Source organism: Mizuhopecten yessoensis, unplaced genomic scaffold (assembly GCF_002113885.1).
Source record: "Mizuhopecten yessoensis strain PY_sf001 unplaced genomic scaffold, ASM211388v2 scaffold9311, whole genome shotgun sequence".
NCBI classification, from domain to species: domain Eukaryota; kingdom Metazoa; phylum Mollusca; class Bivalvia; order Pectinida; family Pectinidae; genus Mizuhopecten; species Mizuhopecten yessoensis.
Window position 1 is genome coordinate 68,680 of NW_018407984.1, and position 15,670 is coordinate 84,349.

The 15,670-nt window shown below is 36.3% G+C and overlaps 1 protein-coding gene across 1 annotated transcript in view; it reads right to left on the bottom strand.

The window, feature by feature from the left end:
* Positions 1–5,270: 5,270 nt before the first annotated feature.
* LOC110457814 overlaps positions 5,271–15,670 on the bottom strand; it is a 29,328-nt gene continuing 18,928 nt past the window's right edge. Inside the window, exons 2-14 of the mRNA XM_021509240.1 lie at positions 14,186–14,637; positions 13,589–13,759; positions 12,695–12,779; positions 11,662–11,822; positions 11,150–11,244; positions 10,137–10,234; positions 9,507–9,605; positions 9,116–9,229; positions 8,679–8,765; positions 8,011–8,151; positions 7,570–7,671; positions 6,524–6,648; positions 5,271–6,243 (exon numbers count right to left, since the gene is read on the bottom strand). Of these exons, the coding sequence (XP_021364915.1) occupies positions 6,536–6,648; positions 7,570–7,671; positions 8,011–8,151; positions 8,679–8,765; positions 9,116–9,229; positions 9,507–9,605; positions 10,137–10,234; positions 11,150–11,244; positions 11,662–11,822; positions 12,695–12,779; positions 13,589–13,759; positions 14,186–14,637 (1,718 nt within the window). The 3' untranslated portion in view covers positions 5,271–6,243; positions 6,524–6,535. The remainder of the gene's footprint in view (positions 6,244–6,523; positions 6,649–7,569; positions 7,672–8,010; positions 8,152–8,678; positions 8,766–9,115; positions 9,230–9,506; positions 9,606–10,136; positions 10,235–11,149; positions 11,245–11,661; positions 11,823–12,694; positions 12,780–13,588; positions 13,760–14,185; positions 14,638–15,670) is intronic.

A 15,670-nucleotide genomic window follows, 5' to 3' on the forward strand; every position in this document is an offset into this window, starting at 1 on the left:
AACGTTCCACTGTCGTCTGATACATCTGTCAAAATGAACGTCCCAAAACAACTTAGCTGTCAGCTGGACGATGAAACAATAAGTTTTGAGCTGGAACTTCGAAATTTGATACTTAAGAATTTATGTTTTCATTTAGGAAATGAAAAGGAAGAACCAGATTTAGTGTAATAATACAGTAAGCAAATAAAACATTTCCTGTGCCATATTGTTTTTAATGTTATTTTTGGACTCACCAGTGGTATTTAAAGCCAAAACAATAAAAACTGATGTCTGAAATGATCCAAAACACATTATAAACGCAGTAAAAGGAAAATGTACCTACAAAACACTTCATAATGAGACGTACTTAAAACATTAAGTTATTCATGTAAACAAAATCTAGCTAAATGATAACATGGCCAATCTCGCATGGGACCACAACCAACAAAAACTCATTACAAAAAAAGATCATTTAAAAATACGAATTTAGATTATGCAAATCATAAAAAATATGTGCTTAATACATCTTCGATTATATCGTATTTTAAATTTTGACTAAAGATCTGCCGAACCCATTCTCAGAACCTTAGAGGGAATAATCAGTGCATAATCGTAACCATTTTTTGTTATTTGAAAACAATTTTAAGTCAAATATGGCAGTCAATTTGAATGTATAATTAGCATTTTAAGTCAAATTTTATGGAATCGATTTTTGCCCAAACTAAATTTGATTGATCAACACGTAGTCATGACCGATTCTGGTATTTTTGAATTACAATTTTTTGTTTTGAAGCGGATTTGAAGTAATTCGATATGCCTGTCATTGCAGGCATTTTGAAAATAAAAGTGTTGTTTAAAACAAAATCTACTGAAGTGATTTCACAGAAACGAAACGGAAATTATCATCAAATCGTCTGGTTGTTGGCGTCAATTAGCTGTTCAATTAGTTCCAAATACATTTATTATATTAACATTTAAAACAAAATTAATTTCAAATCGCCTCGTGCCTTTACGATATATACAAGCGTAACATATCTATTCAAATAATATGTTTAGATATTACAGTATCATGGTGACGTGAAAATATTCATTGCGTCAACCATTGGGTAAAAATACTTGTAGCACCGTTTGTCATTGGTGTTTGGATAGTTTCCACAGCGGAATGCCATGCAAATTTTTATGCATTTTATTCGATAGAAATTGTATTTTGTTTTCGGCATATTTTCCTATGACATATAGTTTCAGATAAATGTAATTGATAACGATACATTAAACTGCTATCAGTTGACAGAAATATTTAATACGAATAGCAACTCTAAAACGTTACACATTCAGTAGGAATAGCTCTGCAACACTGCTGATATAGAACCGCGAGTCTGAGTTGTATATAATTCACAAGAAGGACACTAATGGTATCGTGATACTCATAATATTTCCCTTTCGCTGTATCCTACATAAGGTTTGGAACATTAGGAACAGGACTTTTTCATATTCTTTTGTTTTTGTACCACTGATTAATCCTTACTAGATGAAATAGTAAACCAGCTCAGTAAAATGTATATTTTGTATTGTTTTCTCTATCTACAAACACTAGTTTGAAGTGAGGACTGCCGATTGTTACTAAGGTGACCCATTGTGTGAGGAACCAGTTCTAGAGGTTGTTCTTACTCTTGTACTCTTTCTAGCAATGTTCACATGAAATACCAGTGTAAGGACAAGTAAATGTATTGTGTCCTGTTTTCATTTACTTTCCCTATAATCTCCATGTAATGTTTCGGAACCTGAAGACATAGACTTTTCTTTCTATTTTTCTACCTTTTATACCACTCATGGGTCAACAATGGATACAATGTCTGTTTGCATTACTTTGCTTTGTGAACAACGCCGAACTTTTGAAATAGATGCTTCTTTTCTTCATAGTTCTGGTAATTATTTTACCATTTGGTATAAATGTCCATACAATGTAAAAGGCATGATTACATGATGCAGTTTGTTGATGTCCATACATTGTAAAAGGCATGTTGACTACATGATGCAGTTTGTTGATGTTCATATATTGTAAAAGGCAAGTTGACTACATGATGCAGTTTGTTGATGTCCATACATTGTAATAGGCAAGTTGACTACCTGATGCAGTTTGTTGATGTTCATACATTGTAAAAGGCAAGTTGACTTCATGATGCAGTTTGTTGATGTCCATCCATTGTAAAAGGCCAGTTGACTACATGATGCAGTTTGTCGATGTCCATACATTGTAATAGGCAAGTTGACTACCTGATGCAGTTTGTTGATGTTCATATATTGTAAAAGGCAAGTTGACTACATGATGTAGTTTGTTGATGTTCATACATTGTCAAAGGCAAGTTGACTACATGATGCCGTTTGTTGATGTCCATACATTGTAAAAGGCAAGTTGACTACATGATGCAGTTTGTTGTTTTTGTGATTGCATTTTCATTAAATATCTTCTTAACATCATACAACGTTTCAATATTTCAGTGAAAATGTTTCCATCGCGTTTGTTATTCCCTATTTCATTGTCCCGTAAAACCAACACACAATTACAGCAGGGTATGCTAGATACCCACGTTTTTAACCTTGTTATTACATCTAGCAACATTCTGTTTGGATATTTGAAACAACGATCAGTGAGAGAAATCCTGTATTTATCGATGAACGACATATCTATTAAGAGAATCATTCTCTATACCATGTGTTTTTATGCAAAATGTACTGTCAGGGCCCTAGGGTACAGGTCAACTTTAAGACATTACAAATCATATGAGGTCCACACAAAATATCTTGAGATTGCAAAATATAACATGTCGATCTCTGAAATGCGTACAAATATGCCTTGTGACTATAAGACATAGCGTTGATTATAAAATCTGCATGGCTGTACAAAACTAATGTCTTGGGAATGTTACAAGTAGCACAACTTAAAATGTATAACGCTTGTGCAAAATATGAACAAAAGAAAAGTTTACTTAAAGACGCTTCACAACGTACAAGAGAAGTAAGACACTATTGCCTGTATGCAAGGGAACGGGTCTTCTGTTTCACTGACGTGTAAACCTAGACGGAGGTAATGACATCAAAATAGAGACACACTAATCACCATGATCAAAACACTCCCCTTCATAGCACACGACGAAAACGCATATGTCCAATTGAAACGATAAACTTTGACCATATTCTTCACGTACCTCTATCTTCCTAAAGCCAGTGTTGTACATAGAAGCATAAGCATATGTTATAATGTCAACAAAACCGTATTAAGAACTAAAAACAACAAACCGAGGGCAAACAATAATCAAATGAAATATTAACATTGAGACCATTTAAAAACGATTAAGAGAATGAGACAAAGCTCTTCGGAATGGTAAGAGACCTCTGTTTCTTCGACGACACTCGCCATGTAAATCTAGGACAAATCCAAAGTCACGTACTCGCACTGAGAACTGAACAAAACCATAAGGCATTCTAATGAGCAGAACCAAAAACAGACCTTTGTCAAAATCAAAGTATATTATTTTTCATGTAAATCAAGTGTGTTTATATGTGATGTCTTTTTAATGGCAAGGGAAGTTTGTAGACATTTGAACGCCGCTTAAAACTTTCTTATGAGTGTAAAATATAGTATGTTGATATACAATTTGTATAGGGACCTTACTAAGCTTCCTGTCCTTCCCTAGGAAAAGCAAATGGAGGATTCTGTACCTACGTACACCATGTTGAATGCTCCCCCGAGATAGGTAGCAAAAGTTAAACATTCTCTGGTCAGTCATTAGTTTTATCTTCACAAACAATAATAATAATATTGATAATTCGTGGTTCTTATATACCGCTTTATCACAACCTAGTTCGTAGGTCGTCTCAAAGCGGTTCACAAATTATTAACCGTGGTTATAGGGCCTTTGCAACCAGACAATATCTTTCTCAGCTCCCTGGGGAGTATACAGCCGGTGCTTCCATTGCGGCGCTCACAGCTAGCATTCTACAATTCTAGCACTATCCAACCACGTACTCATTTACAGCTGAGTAGACTGAAACAAGCGGAGTAAAGTATCTTGCTCAAAGATACAATACAGTGCCGTGCCGTGACTTGAACCCGCAACCCTTCGGTCACGAGCCCAGCGTCCTATCACTCGACTACCGTGTCTCCTACATTATACAAAGAGCCATTAAAAAAGTTTTGAAGAAACTTGAAAAAACATTTGTGTGAGATTGCTTATACGGATCTGTTAGATTTCCTTTTTAGGTTACCTGAACTTTGCTCAAGTGACCTATTTTAGTCGCTTTCCGTCCGTCGGCGTCCGTCGTCCGTCGTGCGTAACCTTTTTACATTTTCAACTTCTCCTCAAGCTTCAAACTTGGTCAGAATCATCCGTGATAGATGAGGCTACAAAATTGTAAAATTAGGATTCCTACCCCAACCCCTGGGGCCAAGGCGGGCCCCAAAGGGAAATATTTCAAAAATCTTCTTCTCCAGACTCAGAGGTACTACAGTGATTTTCTCTGCATGGAAAGAAAGATCATCAGGGGCTTTATTTAAGTTGTAAATTTAAGGACCTCCGAGTTATTCGTTCTCCCTTGGGGAGGGATTGGGTAAAATTTGCTTTAGTTTATATAGGGACATAACACTTTTGGGTATATTTTGACAACTTTCTGTAGGAAATTATTTTTATTTGGTGAGAATTTATCCTTGGAGGAAGATGGTTTCAAATTGTAAAATTGACATTCCTACCCCAACCCTAGGGTACCAGGGCGGGGCCCAAAGGGAAAATTAACCAATATTTCAAAAATCTTTTTCTCCAGACTTAGAGGTACAACATTCAATTTCAGTACATGAAAAGAAAGATAGTCAAATTGCAGGACCCCTGAGCTATCCGTTCTCCCTATGGGAGGGGGTAAAGTTTGCTATAGTTTATATAGGGAAATAACACTTTTGGGTATATTTATCCATTTTCAGCAGAAAATTACTCAAACTTAGTCAGAATCATCTTTGGTGAATGAGGGTATTACATAGTAGAATTTGAATTCCTACCCCATCCCCAGGGGCTAGGGCGGGGCCCCAAATGGAACATTTACCAATATGTTCAAATTCTTATCCTTTGATGATATGACAAGTATTGTATTTCACTTAGTTTACATGCTGATTTCCACATCACATCTAAACAAAATAAAGCTACCAGTACCTATGATATAACTCAGGTGACCGCCGCTAAGGCCCTTGGGCCTCTTGTTATTAATGCATCCAAAATAACAACTATACAAAAACAAACACAATATTTGGCAGTATAATAATTTATTGTTATGGATACATGATATATACATGTTTAAACTCATCAGCCTTTTTCAGTACTAAGGGTAACTAAAATAGTTTCTAGTTACTCATGAGTACTGTTGGCGTGTGCTATTTCATTACTCTCTCTATCAAAGTTTAATCCAGTTAAACGCACTTCTGTGAACAGTAAATCCAGTTCCAAACATTTCAATCTACAAAGGCGTTTTCTGAATACGAAATCGTCTTTCGAATTTTCTTGGTCCGTGTTTACGAGGGTTTCCAGCAACATGGGTCTTCACTTCTTAAGATAAAACCGATGTGCTTTTTTTCTGGATAACGTAGATGAGCACAGAATTTTAAATACAAGTGCCTAATATCATATTTACATTTATACATGAACATAAGACTTCTTCTAAGTCGACTAGTTTCAGTTTGCGACATATCGTCAAACTTTTAAACTAACGTTTTAACGAAACAATATCTCACTTGATATACAGGACGGTGAATATATAGTAGGTCGTTATGTTTGTGAGGTGCGAGTCATGAGTTGAAGCTATCGTCATCCGATCGGTGCGTTTCCTGTTATATAAGAATAATTTATTTAAGTTATGTAACAAATTGGAACTATCATTGGGATATGTCTATATTTTTAACAACATGACTGAACCAACGAGGAAATGTGCTTTTGATTTTTTTCTGTCATTTTATGACATACAATATTGTGACAGTTGCTTGTGTCTTTGTCGGAATACTATCACAGACTTTGACGCTTTGTAGGAATGACCAAGTATAATTCTTTGCTAAAGCTTCCCTATGTCAAATGTTACTTGTTAGTTTATCACAGGCGTGCCAAGTGTCGTATTGAACAGGTCAGCCAGTAAGTTAAAGAGTGATCACGTGATATGACCTTATAAGTGTTAGCTGGTAAAGCTGTGACTCCGAGTCAGTTCTGTACAGGATTTCGTCTGTGTTGTCACCTGTAAACAAAGACCAGACTAAATTAACTAAGATCAATATCCCGCTCATCAGTAGTAGATAAATGAGGAATAGATGTAATATTGCAATTCCGTTTTTCTTGGAGCGTGCAGGGTTAGGATATTAGACATTAAACAAATAGCTATCATAAATCTTATTAAAATATTTTTCAATTCTGTGAGGTATTATCGTCGAAATAAAGTTGTTGTTCTTTAAAATACAAGACCTTGGTAATAACATCACAAATTGTGATTACTCCATAACGGGACACTTTTAGCTTACCTAAGGTGCATGCTAGCGACAAAGCTCACACATATGGCGACAGTCTGAGGGTACGTTTCTGTACTGTCGACAGTGTCCCACGCTCCAGTAGGGACAGTGAGGCATGTCTGGAATAGCACAGTCCACTGTCCAGAAAGAAAACAAATATTTCTTTTATGGAAGTAAAGTTATTCTCTCTCTATCTGGGGAACAATTAAATGTGTATAAAGAGGGCGTTAACTTCTGTGTTCTTGGACACAAAGAGGGGCTCTGATTTCCAGAAAAAACACAGGTCATTGTCAAAAGATAGACAAATTATCGTCAATGTATCATAACCTATCAGATATTAAGTGGTTTCTTGAGAACAGCATATAATATAGCACGACAGATATAGTCGAACTTCGCTATCACGAAAAAAAGAATCTCTTTGTGTTGAATTACATGGCACTTTGTTGCTGTTTGATTTGTTCAAGATGCCTAGCGATATGCATGGAAAGCAATTTATTTTTTCAATACTACGATAAGTTAAAAAACGGCATTTTGAATGTGAAATAAAATGTCGGAATTCACTGATTACATGAGAGGAAACGTTACCATAAAGAAAATAGGAAGAGATGATGCCATAGAAAGCAAACATAAATGGGCGAACCCCGACAACTTTGATAAAATCTAGGTGTCCTGTTAAAATCTACAATCCTTAAATTAAACCTTCCAAGTTTATTTCATAATGTCATATTAAATGGAATCTCATGCGAAATGAGTACCGCAATTTTAATCTTGATGAAATCCGAGTAATGCTACGTTCTCAAAACGAGAACAGGAGTAGTGACCACGAAATAACAAAACTGTATTAAACCAAAGAAAATTTGAAATCATAGATTTAGATAAAAGAAATTACAAAAAACATACAAACTGAGATAGACAAAAAGTTTTTTGCATAAAACAAACTTTAAAACCAAACAAGCTATGTTACCAAATAAATTGTGAATCCGAACTAAGAAAGCCTGTAAGTTTTGTTAAGCCAGCGTTGCTGATATAAATACATAGGTATGACCACGTCAACATACCTGTTTCACACATGTCTCCTTCATACGGAGGCTGACAACTGCATGAACAGGTCACCGTGTCGAGTGTTCCGCCATTTCTACATTCCTTCCCGTTACACTGAGCTGCAAAGCAAAGTTATGAATCATATTTTTTATGCCCAGGTGTCAACACACCGACGAAGTGGCCTAATTGTCTGCCTTTTCTCATTTTCTGGACATTTTCATTTTGCTAGTATAGAAATAAAGTTCCCAACATTCAGTTTAATTACATCGTCATCGCTTACTCAGCTTGAAAATTATGGGGGAAAAGGTGTGATTAAAACAATCCTCAGAATTGCAGGAAAGTATAGGGTATCGGCAGTTGGCAGTAAAATAAATAGAGAAATAGATTTGATCTGGTAATATTACTCGAGATTCTAATAGTCAACAGGAATATAGGTGCTTTTCGACCGTGACACTTACGATCACAAAGGCCACACATGACCGGGCACATGTCACGCTTGACGTTGTAGTACTTATCGCAGTCGGTACACGTGATATTCCCACCCTTGGTTGCACATGCGTGGATGTCATCTCCGCCTCTGCCATAGGCCTTACATTCATCTATTGAAAATACAACAAACAGTTATTCAAATCAATTCAAATTGTTTTTTTATATGTTATATTATCATATTCAATCTTTCTGTTTGACAGTAGCAGCCAACCAACAAGGAGTTTATCTTTCTTTTTATATTATTTTGTATTTAATTGTTAAACCTCTGTACTAATGTCAATCAATATCAGTCATAATTTAGCTTAGTCAATTAAGACAAATGTAAACTAATTTAACAGGTTGTATGAAAATATGTATATGACTCATGTTCTAGCAAGAACTTAATTACAATGAAAATTTCCGAGTTGTGAAATATTGTCATGAGTTGTGAAATATTGTCATGAGTTGTGAAATATTATCGGATGTACGTTAGGAAAGCAACACACAAGTGATAGGAACTCACTAGTAACAAACAAGGATGTTCTAACCTGTGATCAGACTACTGGTACTGTTTATTTATACAAACTTATTCATTAGATGATACTGAGCAATTACGCAGTAAATGTAAACTCGTCCTGAAATAATTAATCAAATATACCTAGAGTGGATCGCACGCCCTGATATTGGCATCCAGATGACGACACGTAGGTCACTTCCGGACTGCTTGACGTACTTCCGGTCACCGCTGAAACGACAACAAACACATGGCTAGACTTTCTCATTTGATTCTATCTGTGCGCGTCCTTAAATGAGATTAGCTGTTTTAAAGATGTTAAACCCGATCAAACCACAACCAAATACTTTTTTGTAAAATTCCGGAAAATTAAAGCAGAATAGTTTGCATTTAATTTAAGAAATACTGTGTTGTGTGTGTTATTTTTTATATTTACCGGTCGTTCCAAAACACTCATTAGTATAATTACGAATGCTAACAACGAAGTAGATTTATTAAATTATTTGGAAATTATTAGGTGACATTTTACAAATCAATGGTTTCTGAGTAAAAATGTGGAGCCACTTGGCGGCTGTACTCACATTTGCAGATGCCGCACATGTGTGGGCACTCCTCGGGAACATTGGTATATGCGTCACAGTAGCTCTCTGGCCAGTCTCGGCGACAAATCCACTTGTCTTTGGCCGGGCATACCACTTAACACAGAGAAAATTACGGCATTTCAGCGAATTGTTATATAAATAGCATATCAGTGAACATGTTTGACCAACACAATGTAAACTGGACTATAAATATCATTTATCCATTTTTTGCATATTTAAATAAATTTCTGTTTATCAAAATTGATGGAAATTATATATAACGGATACTATATTTGATATATCATATAAAAAAAAATTGCCTTCCTTAATGACAATTGACTAACGTTAACTAATACGGAATACATGAACGACAAACCGAGTTGGTACTTACATTGTTCACATGTTTTCCCTTCGTACAGTTTCGTGCATGTACATGTGCACGAATTAGGATCTAGTTTTCCGCCATTCAAACACACAAGTCCTTTACAATCTGAAAATTAGCAACAGATAACCTTTGGTTTGGTTTCTCTATTGCTTCTTATGACTTGGTGTCAATTTAAAAAAAATCGTGAACATACACCTTAAATTCCTTAAACATCATGTTCGAGATAATCGTATAAATGAAATGACGTTCTACATTGTTGAAACAACTCGATTGGTTCACATAAACTTAATTTGAAATAATATATATATATTGTAATACATTTGCGTACTAAACTTCCTGTTTTATGTACAGGTTATAAACTACTTGTAAGAGTTATATCCCATGAACTATTTCGAATAATTTGCACTGCCTACACTTTCCAATTTATATTCGATTTCCGGATCGTGAACAAGCAGACAAAAGCGATTATATTTTTTCATTATGTTGTCATTTTTTTTATGGTTTTTTTTTTTTCAAAATCGATATTGTTTATATATTGTATATATTTCTTAGTGTAGAACTCATTTTGAAAAGATATTTATGTTATACTTAGCTATTATACGTTTATATCCTGAAATTTACTCTTTCTATACCTACCACACTGGCCTTTGTTACACGTGTTTGGGCACACCGAGCAACGACCTTCTCCACTTCCGGGGCGAGCTGCAGTGTATGGATAGGCTAGGTTTGATTGGCTAAAAATCAATTTGTTTTATTTGATAAAAATATTGCATAAAAACCACTTACTGTCAAAATATAACTGTTCTTTACCATGCTGTTAGTGCATACTGTGGTGCAAAGTGCTGGTTCTGAGCGTGTGTCCTATTGTACTGATATGTGTTGAGTATAAAAGAAAAAGATGAGGGGTACTACTGCAGCATACAAGATATAGCTATGAACTGGTCAACACTGTGTACATTTAATAAGTTTATAGTAGATAAGCACGTGCATTTCGACATCATAAAAAAGACATCTAGGAGAACCAGGCATGGTTCCTTATAAACAAAGACACACTTAATAGATCAAGCTCAAACCTCCCTCACAATAAAGGCAATATAATTAAGGAGCTGTCGACGGAAGGATCACGAATCAAGTGCGAAGAAGGACACAATACATGACCAAAGAGGAAATTGGAGACCTTTTCACTCTGAGGATAATAGTACAAAACTCTACAAGGATGCGGATAAAGATGATATTTTCCAGGGAAAATTCTGTAATGTTGTATTCTTGCAGGAACCACCGGATAATATCCAAAATATCCAAGCAATGTATTACACTGTTTGGATTTCCTCGAGAGGACCTAGAGTATCGTTAATCTTAAAAATCCAAGGGAGTCCACGATTTTCTCGAATAAGGCAGCAGAATGATAATTATTCAAAAAGTAATCCGTATCAATGCGGTTTAGATACAACAATAAGGTGATAAATGGAACTCAGAGAACTGCAGACTCAGCAGTATAACAGCATATGTACATAATTTTATGAAGTTTCACGATCGAACGCACATAACAGATTTATGAAAAGCAACATCTTCTGATAACTGATGAAGAAGACATTTTGGTCCTGTGCAAAGAAAATATTTAAATATTTTAAGCAGTATTAATAACTTACCCAGCCGCGTAATCACAGACATAGTAGCGGGTATAACGGCTCCGGCGACACTCAGCGTACCCACAGCCGACCAGGAAAGTGGCGTTCTGGACCATCTGTCAACAAAGTTTACTTATATATAACACATGAAACAAAACAATGAACAAAAAAGAAAGCACTAGGTTGTATGAAATCAAAGTTAAATAATAACTTTTCAATAAAATGACTGCAACATCTTCTAAAAAGGTATTTTATCAACTTAAGCAACTGATTTTGTATACAATCTGAAGAACCAATGTTAGTCTCACTGAGTCATCATTGGAGAATGCTTTATTGAAAGCATCTAAATTATTAGTTTTGAAGTGATTGTACTATCTATTTTTTTTGTTTTAAATCTGCACCATTAATAATTCGTCTTGTATCAACTATAACGAAGCCAGTACTAAGTATGTTTACCGATATACCTGTATGCGTACATGCCTAAATATAAAAAAAAAACAATGCTAGATTAAGTGCGTTACAAGAAGCCATACCTGGGTAAAGTGACCGATCTTTTTCCAGCCAAGGTGGCCGAGATAGGAATCGGGATCTACACCGTACTTCCACATGCGGATTTCGTCATACCAGTGGAATACCGACTCCTCCCACGTGTTGTATCCCCCCGCCACGTTTTGTCCAACCGACATCCCGATCGCTAAAAAGAGGCACCTTACGACAGTCAACAATTATACTGACCAATGGACAAGATGTATGTGTGAATTCTTTCGAAATAAGTGAGATTGGATCTTTAGGTGTTCTTATTGGAAAAGTCTTACGTTATATATCTATTGTGATAACTTAGTGAGATTATGTCACGCACAACCCCACCCATATATCTATTGTGATAACTTAGTGAGATTATGTCACGCACAACTCCACCCAATGTACAGTTCTAAAGGCAGTCAGCGTATGTTTGGTCAAACTTACAACATAACATATACCAAAGAATGGAGAGTAAACTTCCTTATAGATGTTTGTTGTATATCGATAATGTTAATACAGATGTTGATGCGTGATTTCCGATTACATCTGTATTGTAATGGTTAGAAAACCTGTGTTCTCTTCAATTTTATGAGAAGAATTTTATAAGATTTTTTTAAACCTGACAATCCTGCCGTTAATGTAAAGTGTTGTTACGACCCTTCCTCACCCCCTGATATTTATTCCTCTAACCTGTCACAGTTTTCCGCCTACACTATTGCAATTCTCCAGTTTATTTATAAATATCACAGTTATCTTCCTAAAAGCTCACTTTTATCTCTCCTACAATTGACATTTTCGTTTACATATCATAGTTGTTCCCCATATATATATGACAGCTATCCCCTTAAGTTGTTGAAATTATTCCCGTAAGGACATCTCTTTTACATAATCAAAACGAATGCAAGGTAAACGTAGGAACTCGGACACTTTTAGAAAATAGTAATTTTATTGTTACATGTACCGTTACCATTCCCAAGGTAACCCCAACCAACACATGCCCACCTACCCGGACTATATGGTCACAGTTTTCCCCATACAACTTACATGGTATTTTCCTCATTTTGTCGTGACCAGCTTTACATTGGTTTGCCCATTTCTGTGCCACAGATGCCAGGCGTTCGTCCCATTTCTATTAAGTACAAAACAAACATTGTATTGTCCGTAGTAAGTTGTGTGATGTATAAAAAGTACGGCTGTCGCCTGTTGAGGGTTATATGGTTTTACAGTGTGACTGAGGCAACACTACACGTCATTAGTACCCCTAGCAGAACAACCTATGTCAGGCTGTTATTCAATAAACATCCGGGTGTGTTTAGGGGATGGTCAAAATAGTATTGATAGCGTAGAGTGTATATGGAATTTACATACTACATCAACGACATGGGGGTTTCGAACGGGTTTAAGGCATTATTATTTTTTTATTAACTCTTTTTTAATAATGAAAAAGCAATGTCGTACCCCGGAACGGGACAGATAGTATCCAAACAATGAGTGTTTTAAATAATATACAGTAACTGATCCATCACTGCAGTAATGTCCACGTAAGCATCTTATTCGACAGTAAATGTTTATCTTGCTGCATAGTTGGGCTGGTAGTATTCCCTGTATTTGTAATACGGACAGTGTCTCATAAACCCGTACAGGGACCGCGGTGGCAGAGTGATTGAGGCGTCTGACATTCTGCTACCACTAGCCCGCCACCACTGGATCAAGGGTTTGTGAGTCGCCAGGTACTGGCCGTAGGTCGGTGATTTTTCTTTGGGAACTCCGGCTTTCCTCCACCATCAAAACCTGGCACGTCCTTCAATGACCGTAGCTGTTAATAGGACGTAAAACACAAACAAACCAAACCAAATCATAAACCCGTGTTGGTTGAACAGTAGACCAAAATCATATATAAGAATACAGAATTGTTAGCTAATTAGGTTATAATCTTACCAGAGTGACGAGATCAGTGGCAGGAGGTTCAACTTTAGACCGGTAATCATTGTGTAGATCGGTTATCATTTTCTTGTCAGCCTCCGACACCCCACTGACCCTTACACGAGAATCATCCCTCATACATAGTGTGTGTCCCTCCAACGCCTTATACTCATTAGTACAAGTATTCTGTAATTAAACCAGAGGTTATGCCATTAGACAATTTTATACGGGCTTGAATAAAGATTACTAGCCTTCTGAAAAGTATATAGCATTCCGTCTCATTTAAATATTTACTCAGTTTTTGTCATCATATACACAGATCATCACATACATGTTATAAGAATGTAAGATTTTCGGATATTTTCACGAATGCCAAACACAGAGGTAAAATAAGAATACTCCGACAAACAAATATAAACAAAAGTGCAAAAAAAATCGAAGTGTTCATAATTTTGATAACTATTTAAAACTCTTTTGTACTCTAAGATAAAATGCTAAAGACACTATTTAATTGACTATAATACAACAAAGATTACAAAATGTAAGGTAAGTAGATTATAACAACGTCAGGGACCTTCAGAAAAAACAATGCTTACATTCAGGAAAACTAACCTCAATTATACTATCCATTGGGATGGTTGGTCTTTTCACGATCGGATTCGATTTTGGCATAGCGGGTTTTGGGAACGCGGGCGCTGGAGGTGGTGGGGGTGGGTTTTCTGTGTTTGTTGAACTGCCCGTACTGGCGCTGGAACCAGGGAAACCCGATCCACTTCCAGTGTCTCTAGGGAAACCAGCACTGCTTCCAGTGTTTCTGGGGAAACCAGTACTGCTTCCAGTGTTTCTAGGGAAACCAGCACTGCTTCCAGTGTTTCTGGGGAAACCAGTACCGAATCCAATGTTGCCAGGGATACCAGAACCACTTCCGGTATCACTGGAGGAGCTGGACGTTGTGACTGTCCGTCTACCGGACGGGTCGTATACGACACTGAAGCTGGTTCGACCGGAACTTTGACCCCGGTTCCTCATCGAGTCAAGTACAAATCGCCAGAACTGGTTTACATCTGAAATTAGACAACAGATGTTTTCTCTTAATGCAAAAGGTTTGTTTAATTTTTCCATTTGTATAACTTATATTTTAGACAGTGTGATTCGTTTAAAATAGCTTTAATTGGCTTCAATTCAGAAAGAACCATTGTACTTTTGTCTTTTCTTGTTAATGTCAATCATTTTACAGCACTATTGGTCTGTTCTTACAGTAATATTTGTGTCGATTGACATGTTTGATGGTGATAGTGGAAAAACGCCCTTCTGATTGAGTTGTAATACATCGTATTTTAATTAGTTGTCAGAAACAATTAGTTTTGAACTGAAACGTCATAACACACAATAATTATATTAACTTAGCCACGTTCGAAACAATATATCTCTGTCAACTTTTTCTGTCGATAATTTTATAATTAAATTGATTGATAATTAAGTTAAAAGTGTGGGTTTGTTTTGTGACAGATGCTCCACAGTAGCGGGTGTGATTTACCAGTAGTGGGTGTGATTTACCAGTAGTGGGTGTGATTTACCAGTAGCGGGCGTGATTTACCAGTAGCGGGTGTGATTTACCAGTAGCGGGTGTAACTTACCAGTAGCGGGTGTGACTTACCAGTAGCGGGTGTGACTTACCAGTAGCGGGTGGCGGGTGTGATTTACCAGTAGCGGGTGTGATATACCAGTAGCGGGTGTGAGTTACCAGTAGCGGGTGTGATTTACCAGTAGCGGGTGTGAGTTACCAGTAGCAGGTGTGATTTACCAGTAGCGGGTGTGAGCTACCAGTGGTTGGTAGTGACTTACACCCCTGAAATCATTAACGTGTTCGTTGTCACGATTTTGACATTAACATAACCTCAGCGTTTTAAGTTTGTTAATTAAATCAAATTAATCCCACAACATTTGAATATTTTTACACATAAAGGGAAATAATTATCAAAGTTTCTTCTTTTTTAGTTGCGTACAAGTTTGGACTAAAGTTGGTATTATTAAGTTTTCTTTGTAATATCATTCAATAATACAATCCAACCGAACCAAGCAAATGAAAAACAAACA